The 12,518-nt window shown below is 43.3% G+C and overlaps 1 protein-coding gene and 1 non-coding gene across 3 annotated transcripts; one reads left to right on the top strand and one right to left on the bottom strand.

Annotated features, from left to right (window-relative positions):
- Positions 1–1,218: 1,218 nt before the first annotated feature.
- On the bottom strand, positions 1,219–12,353 carry aplf (aprataxin and PNKP like factor). Of its 2 annotated transcripts, none has more exons than XM_032563214.1 (10): positions 12,055–12,353; positions 11,642–11,713; positions 10,867–11,066; positions 10,667–10,796; positions 10,022–10,136; positions 3,806–3,957; positions 2,796–2,962; positions 2,607–2,720; positions 2,237–2,283; positions 1,219–1,986 (listed from the first exon to the last, which is right to left on the bottom strand). In XM_032563214.1, exons 1-10 carry the CDS (start codon positions 12,145–12,147, stop codon positions 1,817–1,819), a joined length of 1,260 nt encoding a protein of 419 aa, XP_032419105.1. In that variant the 5' UTR covers positions 12,148–12,353; the 3' UTR covers positions 1,219–1,816. The 2 variants fall into 2 exon arrangements, with proteins under 2 accessions (XP_032419105.1, XP_032419106.1); XM_032563215.1 differs by having other exon boundaries at positions 10,927–11,066; positions 12,055–12,351.
- Positions 6,231–6,302, top strand: trnad-guc (transfer RNA aspartic acid (anticodon GUC)). The gene has a single exon. It is a non-coding gene; the product is annotated as a tRNA-Asp (tRNA).
- Positions 12,354–12,518: the final 165 nt, after the last annotated feature.

The raw sequence follows: 12,518 nt of genomic DNA, 5'->3' as shown, positions 1-12,518 counted from the left end.
GATTTTCTCCTAAAGGAAACTGAAACAGTTTCTATAAAGCAGAACATTTATTAATATTTAGATCAAATCAGGAGTTTTTATGAGATGCATGGTTTATTTCTCTAATCTGAGATCAATTCAGAACATTTTGGTTCTGGGAGGGCTTTTAATTTGAAAAGGCAGCTCTATAAACAACAACAGCTGTTAGTGATCAGTAGCTGTTAGCAATTGGTAGCTGTTAGTGATCAGTAGCTGTTAGCGATTGGTAGCTGTTAGTGATCAGTAGCTGTTAGTGATCAGTAGCTGTTAGCGATTGGTAGCTGTTAGTGATCAGTAGCTGTTAGCGATTGGTAGCTGTTAGTGATCAGTAGCTGTTAGCGATTGGTAGCTGTTAGTGATCAGTAGCTGTTAGCAATTGGTAGCTGTTAGTGATCAGTAGCTGTTAGCGATTGGTAGCTGTTAGTGATCAGTAGCTGTTAGTGATCAGTAGCTGTTAGTGATCAGTAGCTGTTAGCGATTGGTAGCTGTTAGTGATCAGTAGCTGTTAGTGATCAGTAGCTGTTAGCGATTGGTAGCTGTTAGTGATCAGTAGCTGTTAGCGATTGGTAGCTGTTAGTGATCAGTAGCTGTTAGTGATCAGTAGCTGTTAGCGATTGGTAGCTGTTAGTGATCAGTAGCTGTTAGCGATTGGTAGCTGTTAGTGATCAGTCACCTACCAAAGCTCTGCTGGAGGATGTTTAGTGATCTATGGAGCAGAAAGCTGACATCGTTGTTTCTCCCTACATCCACTGGGTGGCGCAAGTTGCTACAATTGATGGTAGCCACAAGGCACGCCACACAACTCTTTCAGTCTATTGGCTGAGAGGTTGCCAGGCGCCTAAGGCTGTTCCATGTTTTGTAAGCGAGCAGAGAGTGAGCGCCAGGAGAAGTTTTGTGACACAAGTTTTAAGAAGAAAGACATGAAGTCCTGCTTTCAAAATGAACATGTGTGCTCTTGAATTATGGCAGGAAAATTCCCCCATACAGGAACACGGACTGTAACTGAACCGCTCTCCGCACCCTGCCAGCAGCGGAGGAACAGTTCCGCTTTGGTCCCGGTTCTGATGGCGGTCCGGTTCGGTCTGATGTGGATTTTATTGTTTGAATTAAAACTTCTGTTATTTATGGTCAACTTCAAACAAGACGCTGGAAGAAAAAAAAAGTTTTTATTTTGATTTAAAACATTTTAAGAGCTTAAAGAAATAAAAATGAATCCAGATTTATTTAAGATAAAAACTAAAATGATAGAAGTCCAGTTTACGAGTCTTCATCCAACTTTAACTTTTAGAAACTTTTTACATTTTTCACATTAAAAGCCAATCAAATCTAGCAAGACTTTTATTGTGAAAGAAAAATAAATAGAGGCTTAATGTCAGGAAATGTTTATTTTGTTCAACTCTGACCTTTCACAATAAAAGTCATGTTAAACTAAATTTCTTATGATTATTATGTCACACAGCTTCAGCTGATTCTTCTTGAAATAAATGTCTTTTCAAATTAAAAGCCCACCCATTAGCTTTTAATTTAAAAATAAAAAGTGGAGTAAAGAAGAAACCGTTTAAAAATAAAAGATTGATTCTCGTTTCACATTTCCTGATGTTTTCACATTAAAAGCATCAGAAATAAAACTGCTGGACAAAAAACAGAAACATTAATAAATAAAAATATTTCCCTTTTCTGCTTCCGGCTCCACACCTACAGCTTTTAATTTGAAAACCCCCCTCCTTTAGTGTTTCCTGTCGTCAGGCTGGTGATCAGAGTTTCAGCCGGATGGGTCATGTGACCCGATCTTCCTCCTCTACCTCCTCCTCTTCCTCAGGAAGGCCTTAGCCTCGTTCTGCCGCCGCAGGTCGTCCTGCGGCTCGTAGTCCGAGTCGTCGCCTGAGTCGTCGCTGATGAAGCTGTCGGGGTCATCGTCGGGGTCATCGTCGGGGTCATCGTCGGGGTCATCGTCGGCGGAGCGGGGGACTGCAGAGAGGAGTCTGGGTTTCAGGACCGATTGGATCTCTGCAGATGTTTTAAGACTAGAAACGTTTTCCGGCTGAGAGAAGATGAAGAGCTTCAAAACGCTGCTCTTCATCTTCACTTCCTTCCCAGAACTTTACTAGCAAACCGTCCAAACCCGCTCAGACACGTAAAGTCAGATTTCAGAACCCGGCCGGTTTGTTAGCTCTGGCCAGTAAAGCGTGAAATGCCAGTAACTAATGGGCGGACTCACCGGGTCGCTCCGTGTGTCTGAACTGCTTCCGGTGGAGAGGATTCTTCCTGAAAGCAGATCCAGCCGTGACATCACAGAAGGTTTTATTACATCACAACTGAACTTCTCAATGCTGGAATAAGAAACATCTAACAGAAATAAATAACTATTTAAACAGATAACGGAAAAAATGTGGAGATAAAAATTATATTATGTTTGTTATCAGTCTAGGTTTTTACCAAATGCCCTAACGAACTCCCCCCACCCCACACGTGGCCACGCCCCTCTGTGTCCCTGGCTCCGCCCACTTTGGGGATTCTTCCTAATTGCGCCTGTGGGCGGGGCTTAGCTTTCTCTGGGTCGGTCAGACTTTGATCTGGACCCGTCTGACCTGTAGCAGACGGCGCCGTACGGACACTCCGGTCGCTCTTCCTCCTCCTCCTCCTCTTCCTCGTAGTCGGCGTCTCCAGGGTGACTGCTCTCCTGGAAGTGAAGCGGGTTCTTCCTGCAGAAGCAAACAGCAGTGCTGAGGGCCGGCTGATCTCCGGCTGATTCCCCGCCTCCCAGCATGGGGCGCTACCTGTAGCAGTCCTTCCCGTAGGGACAAGAGGTTCTGACTCCAGACCGGGTCTTCTTCTCCTCCTGCTGCGATTTCTCAGCTGCTGCGCTGCGGGACGGCGCAGAGCTGACCCCTGACCTGCTGGGTCCGATCTGACCTCTGGAGGTTGACTCATCCCAGAGGTCATCCTGAAATCAGAGAACGGCCGCTTCAGTCTCAGAGGGACGGACAGCCGTGTCCCTCCTGTCCCAGACACTCGTCCCTCTGGCTCCTTTTTAGTAATAATTAATCTCATAATCTCAATAATCCCAATATTACAGAAACTGAAGCAACAGAAAACCAGTTTGTGAAAATCATTCTGACTCACTGATTTTAATGTCCAACAGAAAAGTCGGGACATTTTGACCGACTTGTGTCTCCTCTGACCGCCATTTTGAAAACATTCACCTCTGATTGGCTGCCCCAATACATTCTCTCGTTCTGATTGGTCTAGAAACAGGAACGAACATTATTTCGCTGTTTGAAGCAACGGCTTCATCCGTGAAGTGAACCTGAAACGGCTCGGCGGGCCCCGGGCCCCTGGAGGGAACCGGCGCAGCCTGCTTGTGAAAGGACCGGCTGCTGGGCTCATCTAGAAATTTATCACGTTTTTAGCAGAACTGAACTTAATTTACCACTTCAGTCCTTCAGGTCTTCTGGAAATTATTGTTACAAATGTCTGACATTATAGTGTTTTCAGAAATAGATTATAATCCTTTAATTACGAAATATAATCATTTTTTATTGCAAATGTACGACTTGTTGGGTTGAGAGAATATCGAGGTGTTTTTCAGACGATGTGTGAAAAAGTTTTCTCCTCCATTCGGACCTGAAGCTTCGTGGTTTCAGGATCATCGTTTCGCTCATTTTATGGAAAACGTTTTTCCTTTTAACATTTAAATGTTTTTAGATCATCAAACTATTTTTACAACAAATAGAATTCCTTAGTATTGTGGAAATGTTCAGATGTTTTCATCAGCAGCTGTACTGACTGTTTGTGTTGGGAGGATTTCTTCCTCGCTGCTCATTGCCCGACTCTTCTTCCTCGGCCTCTCAGCGTCTTCCTCACGGAGCTCCGCCCCCTCAGGTGGCGGGGATAAAGTGGGCGGGGCCTGAGAGGCAGCAGGTTTACTCCTCTTCACGCCTTGATGAACAAACAGTCAGTGAGTGTCTGGCCTGCAGAAAACCACTAAATACATGAAAACAAGCAGCTAATATGTTTAATATTTTAATTATGAATAAATTATATTCTCATTAAGTGATAATTTGATCAACTAAATGTGAAACTTTACTGTAAAGAATTAATGGTCTCTCTCTTGCTCTCGGTGAAGGCGGACGTTTCTGTCCTCTGCTCCCTTCTTGCTCTGTTTTGTGTCTTTTCTCTTTTTCCATATTTTTGGAGCCTTTCTTTACACATCCTCCAATCTACAAATTATGGATTTGGTCAACCACTCTCTCAATGTAATTGATCACATTTTCTCGATGAGGAGACTGGGCACAGGAGAGTCCTCCTGTCCTGCGGGGACACACCCAGAGGGATTCACCCTGGATTTATTTGGATTCCTGGCTCATTGGCAAATTTGTGACGGTTTGGACCAACTGCAAACAATCAGGATGTGATTCTTGCTGAGACTCTAAAACTTACTAACGGGATGGAATCCATCTGGGAGAAGTTGCTAGCTTCGGCTCAGTGGAACGACCAAACTAATTTGGAAGATTGGGAACTGAAATGTATCTGAGAGACTTTAGGGAAAATTGAAATTTATAATCTACCCAAACTAAGACATTCTGTATCTGAATTGGCTTCCCCGTGTTGCCTTGGAAGGGCTGCATATTTCCAATCTCCTTGAAGATATGTAAACATGACGCTGGCACCTGGGATCCAATACTTTTGACGCAGTTCCGCCAGCATATGATTACGTCCACCATGGCCTGTCTGACGATGTATATGGCGCAGTAAAATTTCGGAGATGTGAAGGTCTTTAGCCAATATGACTGGGTATTTAGCTTCAGCAGGCATAGCTGCTTTGCTTAGCCTTCCGCCAACTCTTAGTACACCACTTTCAAGAATAGGATCAAGCTTATAGAGCTGGCTTGTTTTCTTCACACCTTTACGTTTCTGTAAACTTGTCATTTCCTCTGGATATCGCTTTCTTTGACAATAGCAGATGATGGCACTCTCAGCTTTTCCAAACTCCTCCACTGATAAGGCTCCCAATGCAACCTTTTTCTTGAACACATTCATTTCTTTCTTCAATCTTTCTTGAAATTTAACATCATCAAGTTTGGAGTTTGCAAGGTCCAACTTCAGTTGTGCTCTCTTTTGAGCCAGTTTGGACAGCAATTGTTTAAACCTGAGTAGCCACCCAACCATTGTGTTCAGTTTGTCCCAAGAGGAAAATGAATGAATGAAGTCCATAATTGGATCCACTTGTTCATTAGTGCATGTCGCATTAACAGAAACGAATGTCTTGACCTCTGGATCTTCTAGATCCTCCAGAGCAAAATGACTTATGTCCTCAGGATTTGCAGGCCATTTCCATTCAGGGTCATGAAGAAACTTTGGTCCAGACACCCAGGTATTAGCCTTCAAAAGAGACTCCACACTTGCTCCTCTGGATGCCAAATCTGCTGGATTAATACTGGTAGCAACGTACCTCCACTGTAAGGGATTTGACAAATTGAGTATCTCTCCAACTCGATTTGTCACAAAAGTCTTAAACCTCAATCTTTCATTCTTGATGTACTTCAAAACTGAAGTACTATCAGTCCAAAATACTGAGTCTTGTAATTCCATTCTTAACTCCTTCTTCAACAGCTTATCCATACGGCTGGCAACCACTGCAGCAGTCAACTCCATGCGAGGGATGGTGATGGGTTTCAGTGGAGCTACACGGGCTTTACCCATTACAAATGCACAATGCACTTGTCCATCAGCATTACACTGCAACAGGTAGCTCACTGTTCCATATCCATTCTCGCTTGCATCACTGAAATGATGAAGCTGCAAACTTGTGGCTTGTCCAAAGTCTTCTGGTTTCAGACATCTGTTAACTCCAAACCGTTCAACCATTCAATACTCTCCATTTGGCCACCAGAGAAATCTCAACAGATCAGAGTCAGATGGTGGTACTCGGACCTGGTGAAACATGGCCTCAATGTCCGCTGTGATAACAACAGGTTCCTTTCTGAATCTGGTGATGACACCAACCAATGAACTGGTGAGGTTTGGACCTTGTAAGAGTTGAGTGTTTAAGGATTTTCCTCCAAATGTTGCACCACAGTCAAACACGACTCTTATCTTTTTCTTGTGAGGATGATATACTCCATGGTGTGGTATATACCAAACCCTCCCATCACACCGTTCAAGATTTTCAACTGAGACTCTCTCAGCATAGCCCTTGGAAATTATATCATTCCTCGTTAGTATAGTGGTAAGTATACCCGCTTGTCACGCCGGAGACCGGGGTTCGATTCCCCGACGGGGAGCCATCCTGTTAACAGTAACAGTTGATTGTGGCTCTTTTGTGTCGACATCACAGTCTCCTCTGAGAGGTCCATTCACTGTCCATCCAAGAATCGTCCTAACTGCATAGGGGCCTCCATTTTGACTTCGGATGACATCCCATGGCTCCAGCGCTTTAGGCACATTGGTTCCAATAAGCAAATCAACTCCTGAATTGATTTCAGTTATCTTCAAATTTTTCAGATGTGGCCATCTTTCGAGGTCTTCTTGGTGGGGGATGTTGCTGTTATGAATGGGCATGCTTCTTTGTGTGAATATGTCAGGTAATTCACAAAAGATGTCTTCATTTAGCCCAGCAATCTCCAAATCTGACACAATGTTGCTTCCAACCACCCTTTCTTGACCCATTGTCCGTAAAAGGATGCTTGTATGTCTCCCAGTGACATATAATCTGTTCATCAGTTCTTCGGTACAGAATGATGCAGAGCTTCCAGGATCTAAAAAAGCATATGTTATTATTGTCTTCTGGCTCTTTGTAGACTTCACTCTGACTGGTAAAATAGAGAGAGTACAGCCATGCTCACCGGCCCCAGTTAGACCACTGGATTGAGCAGAGATGGAGGCACTTCCACTTGTTGTCTCCACTTCCTTCTTCTTATGGACTGGACCAGTTTCCTTTTCTTTGGAGAAGACATGAAGCATGGTGGGATGTCTTAAGCTACACACTTTACAGTGATGCCGCCTTTTACAGTCTTTGCTGATGTGCCCAGTGCATAAACAGCCAAAACACACCCCATTTTCTTTCAGAAATGTCCATTTCTCCCCATGTGTCCTCCTTCCCAGTAGAGGGCATGTGTCCAAGGAATGTCCAGCTCCACAAAATAAACAACTCTTTATAACAACTGTCTCTTGTCCTTTCTTTACTTCAAGGTCAGCTTTCTTCTGCATATCTCCAACAATAGTAGCAAAACTACTTCCTTTTATCTTTAATCGCTGCTGTGATTTATAGACTCCTACATCCTTCTTTGTTCTAGATAAAGAATCTTGAATATCACCGAAAAGTGGATCACTGGTGATCTTCACTTGCCTTTCTACGAACCGAACAATGTCACTGAAAGTTACTCTTCTTTTGAACTTCTCCTGTAAATCACATACATCATTTCTCCATCTGTCCCGCAGTTTAAAGGGCAGTTTTTTGATGATTGCTTGCATATTGGCAGGGACATCCAACTCATGCATACAGCCATTGTTTTCCATCACATTGCAGCATTCCCTGAGCAGAAAGCTGAATGCTTGTAAAGCCTTTACATCCTCTGCTTGCAAAGCAGGCCACGACAAAACTTTATTCATATATGCAGCAATAATCTTCAATGAACAACCAAAATGTTCTTGAAGTAAAGATTTAGCTTTAGCATATCCAGAATCACTAGGCATATGAACACAGCTTCTTACTAGGTCATGAGGCTGACCTCTAGTGTACTGCTCCGAGAAGTATAAACAATCTTTGGCACTGTGCGCCTTTGTTTCAATGCTGTGTTCAAACGCTGTCATGAATGTCTTAAATTGGAGTGGATCACCATCAAATATCGGTATGTCTCGTTTTGGCAGAAAAAATAAAGATTGTTGATTTACAAGCAAGCTTGTAATTTCATTCTGTCTTTCCAATACACTTAACAGTTGTTTATTTTCATCAACTGACAATGAATTTTTATGATGTGATGATTGTGGTTGAGTTTGATGAAACATTCGGTCTGTTGGAACTTCACCTTGTGTTGTTTTTATCTTCACCTGGTCAGTAAATGTGTCTGGATTTTGTTTAACCTTTGTGTCTTTAGGTCGTGCACCCAAACAAGAATAGGACTGAAAGATTGGAGCTTTATCATGACGGTCAGTTCCAGCTGCTGTAGGTACAAATATATCTGCATCCACATTCAACATTTGAGATCTTTTATTTTCATGCTCAAAATATGAATTCATGCCATCAGATCTAATCTGTGCAGCAGTAGTTACTTGAGAACAGACAGAGCTTTGAAACACCTTAACTTTAGCCATTGAGGCTGCAAGTTCAATCTCCAAATCCAGTTCTTCTTTCTTTTTCCTTAGCTGTTCCTCCTGCTCCTCTAAAGCATGTTTTTGTTTCAACAGCTTGTGTCGTGCCTTTAATGCAGCCATATCTGCTTCTGCTTTAACACGAGCTGAAAATGTAGAAGACACAGAGGACTTAATTCTTGATGAGCGACTTCCTCTAGACCTTCTGCTGTCAACATTAGAAACACTGTCACTTGGCTTTACATCATCCTCAACATCAGCATTTTCATCACACTCTAAATGCTGAGAAACTAAAGGTGTATTATGCTCTTTATTCACGCAGGGATCAACACTGGACAATTGAGCCTGATTTAATTCAGCTTCTTCACCCATTTGAGCTGCATTGTTGAGTTGTTTTGTACCTGAAAGCCATTTTTCAACTTCTTGTATAAATTCAGAATTATATTCACACAAGCTTGAAAACCAAGTGTTTTGTCTTTCTTGTTCTCCAGCAGGAAACAGTGGGATAACAGACTCATACAGCTGTTTTGCATTTTTAAGCATTAGTTTTAAATCATCACAGTGAGACTGAACACTCTCAAGATTTTCTTCATTTTTCATAAGCTCTTTAATAATGTTTATTTCTCCTTTAATTTTATGAACCTTTGCTTTGAGATCCTTTTGAAGCTTCTCAATTTTATTTTGTAATCTTTAACAGTTAATTTTGGTCGTCTTTTTTCATCTTTACCGCTTACAACGGAACTCGATTTAGATCCAGCTGACTCCATTTCCCGTTGTTTGATTTTAACAGTTCCTCTTCAGACAAAGCGATTCAGTGTGTGTATTTGTCCATACCTCAGTTCCAGGGAACTTGATTGAGCTGCAGTGAAGGAATCTCATTCAATTAACTGATGACGCTGCGCTGCGTGCGCCATTACCGCTTCCAAACTGTTCCAAGCAGAAGCGAAGAATCCAGACTTGCCTTTCCAATGATCCGCTCATTCGATTGTCTTTCTGTTGACGATAAATGTGCGGCAAACTAGCGGTATTGTAGAAGGCCGCTCTGGGTTAACGCGGTGAATTTCTAACTGTCCGACGCGTGCTTCATTATACTCCAAGTCGCTTCATGTTGTTGCAATCATCAATTTATTCCACTGCGACAGCCATACTTCAGACTTTACAAGGACTGACACATACTGACCAGGCTAAACCATACGATGTGGCTAACAATAAACGACATTACAACACGGTCAACAGAAATTATGACCACCACCGGCGCACGCGCTTCCTCATACATACAAATCAGCGCGCCAGTATGGCTCCCATTCATACCTTAGTGACAGCCACGCCCACCTCGACACACCCACCACCCAAGTGTCAAAGCCTTGTGCTCCTGCCACATCAGTAATTGCTCATTTCAACCATAAGGCTCTTACAAGTACTTATACTTATCTACCAACCCTGAACAGGAGTATCTGGTTCATTTACTTTGGATCAACATTAGATTCTTTTTCTTCTTTTCCTTTGGTTTGTTATTTTGTTTCTATTTCCTTTTAATTCTGTAAAGCACTTTGCATTGCCTTGTTGCTGAAAATGTGCTATAGAAATGACCTTACCTTAAATGTAAATCAATATTTGGAGGAAAACTGATCATTCGATCAGGCCCCGGCTGTAACTCCATAAGACGTTGCCATGACGATAGTTGCCGTGTTACCTTTGGAGGCTGGAGCCGCAGCAGCCGCCATCATCCAGGCAGGTAAGACCCGCCTCCTGGGAGGGGGCGGAGCCTCATCGCTCTGAACGCCGTCCAGACGTGGAGTCGAGACTTCCTGTCAGAGAAAAACAACTTCCTGTTGAGTTCCACACAGAGCTCAACCAAACACAGAAATGCCTCATTAATTCCACATATTATTGAAAAATACTGTGATTTTTGAAAAGTTGTCACATTTCAAGATAAAATGATAATTTTCCATGATTAAAAGCAGAATTTCATTAAATTTAAACTAAGAAATTCTAATTTTTAAAGTCCAAAAGTGTCAGAAATAAGTGAGAAGTTTCCAGGGATTATAAACTCATGGAGGTGGGAACGCAGCAGACGGATCTGGAGAGGAAGTGGAAGTGGGATCCACCATTTCCACCTGGATCCTGATCAGACTTCTGGCTGCTTCTTGTCCCAGGCGTCTGACTCAACGCCAGGCAGAAATTTACGCCTTTAGTCACAGAAAATTATAATTTTTACTTGCAGATTTATGATTTTGAGTGTTTGGTTTTTTTTGTAAATATGTGAAATTAATCTGGACATTTCTGAGTGTCTGGAGGAAACCTCATTCTGAACATGGCCGCCTCTGAGGACACAGACCTGCCTGAAATCGCTGCTGTGCCGGTTCCTGTCTGGACAGGAAGTCTGTTCCTGACCCAGAGGAGCTGCCGCATCGGACCCGACAGGAAGAGGAAGAGCTCCGTCTTCTTCCTCAAACTTCTGACTGTTTCTGCAGAGAGACGGAGACGCAGTTAGAGCTGCAGCGGGACATGAGAACAAAGCACCGTTCCGTAGTTAACCTCATCCTGGTAGTGACAGACGCCCCACCATCACCATGACAACGCCTGGGAGGAGGGTACCTGGGCGCCACCCGGTAGATGAAGCGACCCGGCAGCAGAGAGAACTGATCTCCGGGGTGAAGCCGGTGCCAGGAGCCCCTCTCCAGGGGTCGGGGGTCATCGTTCGGGGACGACAGGAGGAAACACGGGTTGATGTGGGTCTGCTGGGAGGAAGTGATGTATGAGTTTCTCTGTCATGGCGCCCGCTGCTGAGTACGATGCGTAGAGCTAAACGGCATCAAACTGACATAAAACTACAAGAAAATGCTTTTCTGAATTCATTTTTACCAACTCAGAGAAATTCTGCTGCTTTCGAAAAAACAAGAATTAATGAGGAAGTTTAAAGGCGGGCCCTTCAGCAGATCATGGAATACCATCAAATATCACCAGACCCCAACCCTACAACCTAAACTGATCAACCAATCACTGATAAGAATCTAGTGGTACAGCTAAAGCACAAAAAAATAAATAGGGGAAGCTAACGCTAAACCGCTAACGCTAACCACTTGGACAACCGTGTCTCTCATCTTCATCTCCTTTTAGTTGCTGACAAAAACAGCAGCCATCTTGAAAAATGGCCATCATCCTGAAGTCATGTGTCTGATGGGAATTATGAAAAGCATACAACCTGAGGGGTGAGCATGCTACTTTTTACTCTTGTATCAGTTCAGTTTTACAGTAATATTTGAGCTCTGATGATAGAAATAATAATAAGTTCAGCTGTTCCTGAACGCACCGGCTTGAGTCGCAGCTGTCCGTCCAGGTTCTCCAGCAGAGCGTGGCGGCGGGAAACTCTGGAGTCACTGATCTGGTGCAGAAACAGGAAGATCCCAGCTAAAGGTTTCTGTCTCAACTTTTCTCTACAGACAGAAACAGATCGACTACAGAAAGAAAGAACGAGTTTGATCTCTCTTCTTTAAACTTGAAAAAACATAGCAGTCTCCGAGTGTATAGGATACATCATACTGTACTAGATCTATGTTATATAAACATAAACAATATATCTAGAAACAAGATGTCTCCAATGCGGCGTCAACTGGTCCCAGTAAACCCAGCTGCCTCTCAGTATTCTGACCTTTGAACCTCTTCAGATAAACTGAGAAGTGCGGAGATAGGATGAAAATCATTGAAACTCCCAGAAGGACTCACCCCGAGGAAGGGACCCCGGCCCAGCACCGTCTCACCCGGCGGCAGCGGGACCAGATCCCCGCCATCCACCGGGACCAGGCCGAAGCCGGACATGAGGCTCTGCTGCGGGCGGGACAGAGAGCGGCGGTCCCCGGCTGCCTGCTCACTCAGCCGGAAGACAGCGGAAGGTTTTAAAGTCCGATTCTGGAGGACTTCTCGGAAGAAATGAGTTTAAAGAATATACAGTTGGAAAAATCAAAAATGAAAACAATTTAGCTCCACGGGACAACAACTTTCAGATTCAAAACTTCCGGGGTCCAGGAGAGCATGCGCAGTAGAGAGAACAACCAAACTACTATGAAAACATCGACTTTTAACATCTTATTGGTTAACTGCAAAATATCCCCATATAATAAACTTTTCAAAGCATTTTACATCATAATGGATAACACAATTTAATTCTGCATGTCTGCTTTCACTTTACT

The sequence above is a fragment of the Xiphophorus hellerii genome, chromosome 5 (genome assembly GCF_003331165.1).
Source record: "Xiphophorus hellerii strain 12219 chromosome 5, Xiphophorus_hellerii-4.1, whole genome shotgun sequence".
NCBI lineage: Eukaryota > Metazoa > Chordata > Actinopteri > Cyprinodontiformes > Poeciliidae > Xiphophorus > Xiphophorus hellerii.
Note: the sequence above shows the minus strand (reverse complement) of the source record. Positions and strands in the feature narration are given on the sequence as shown.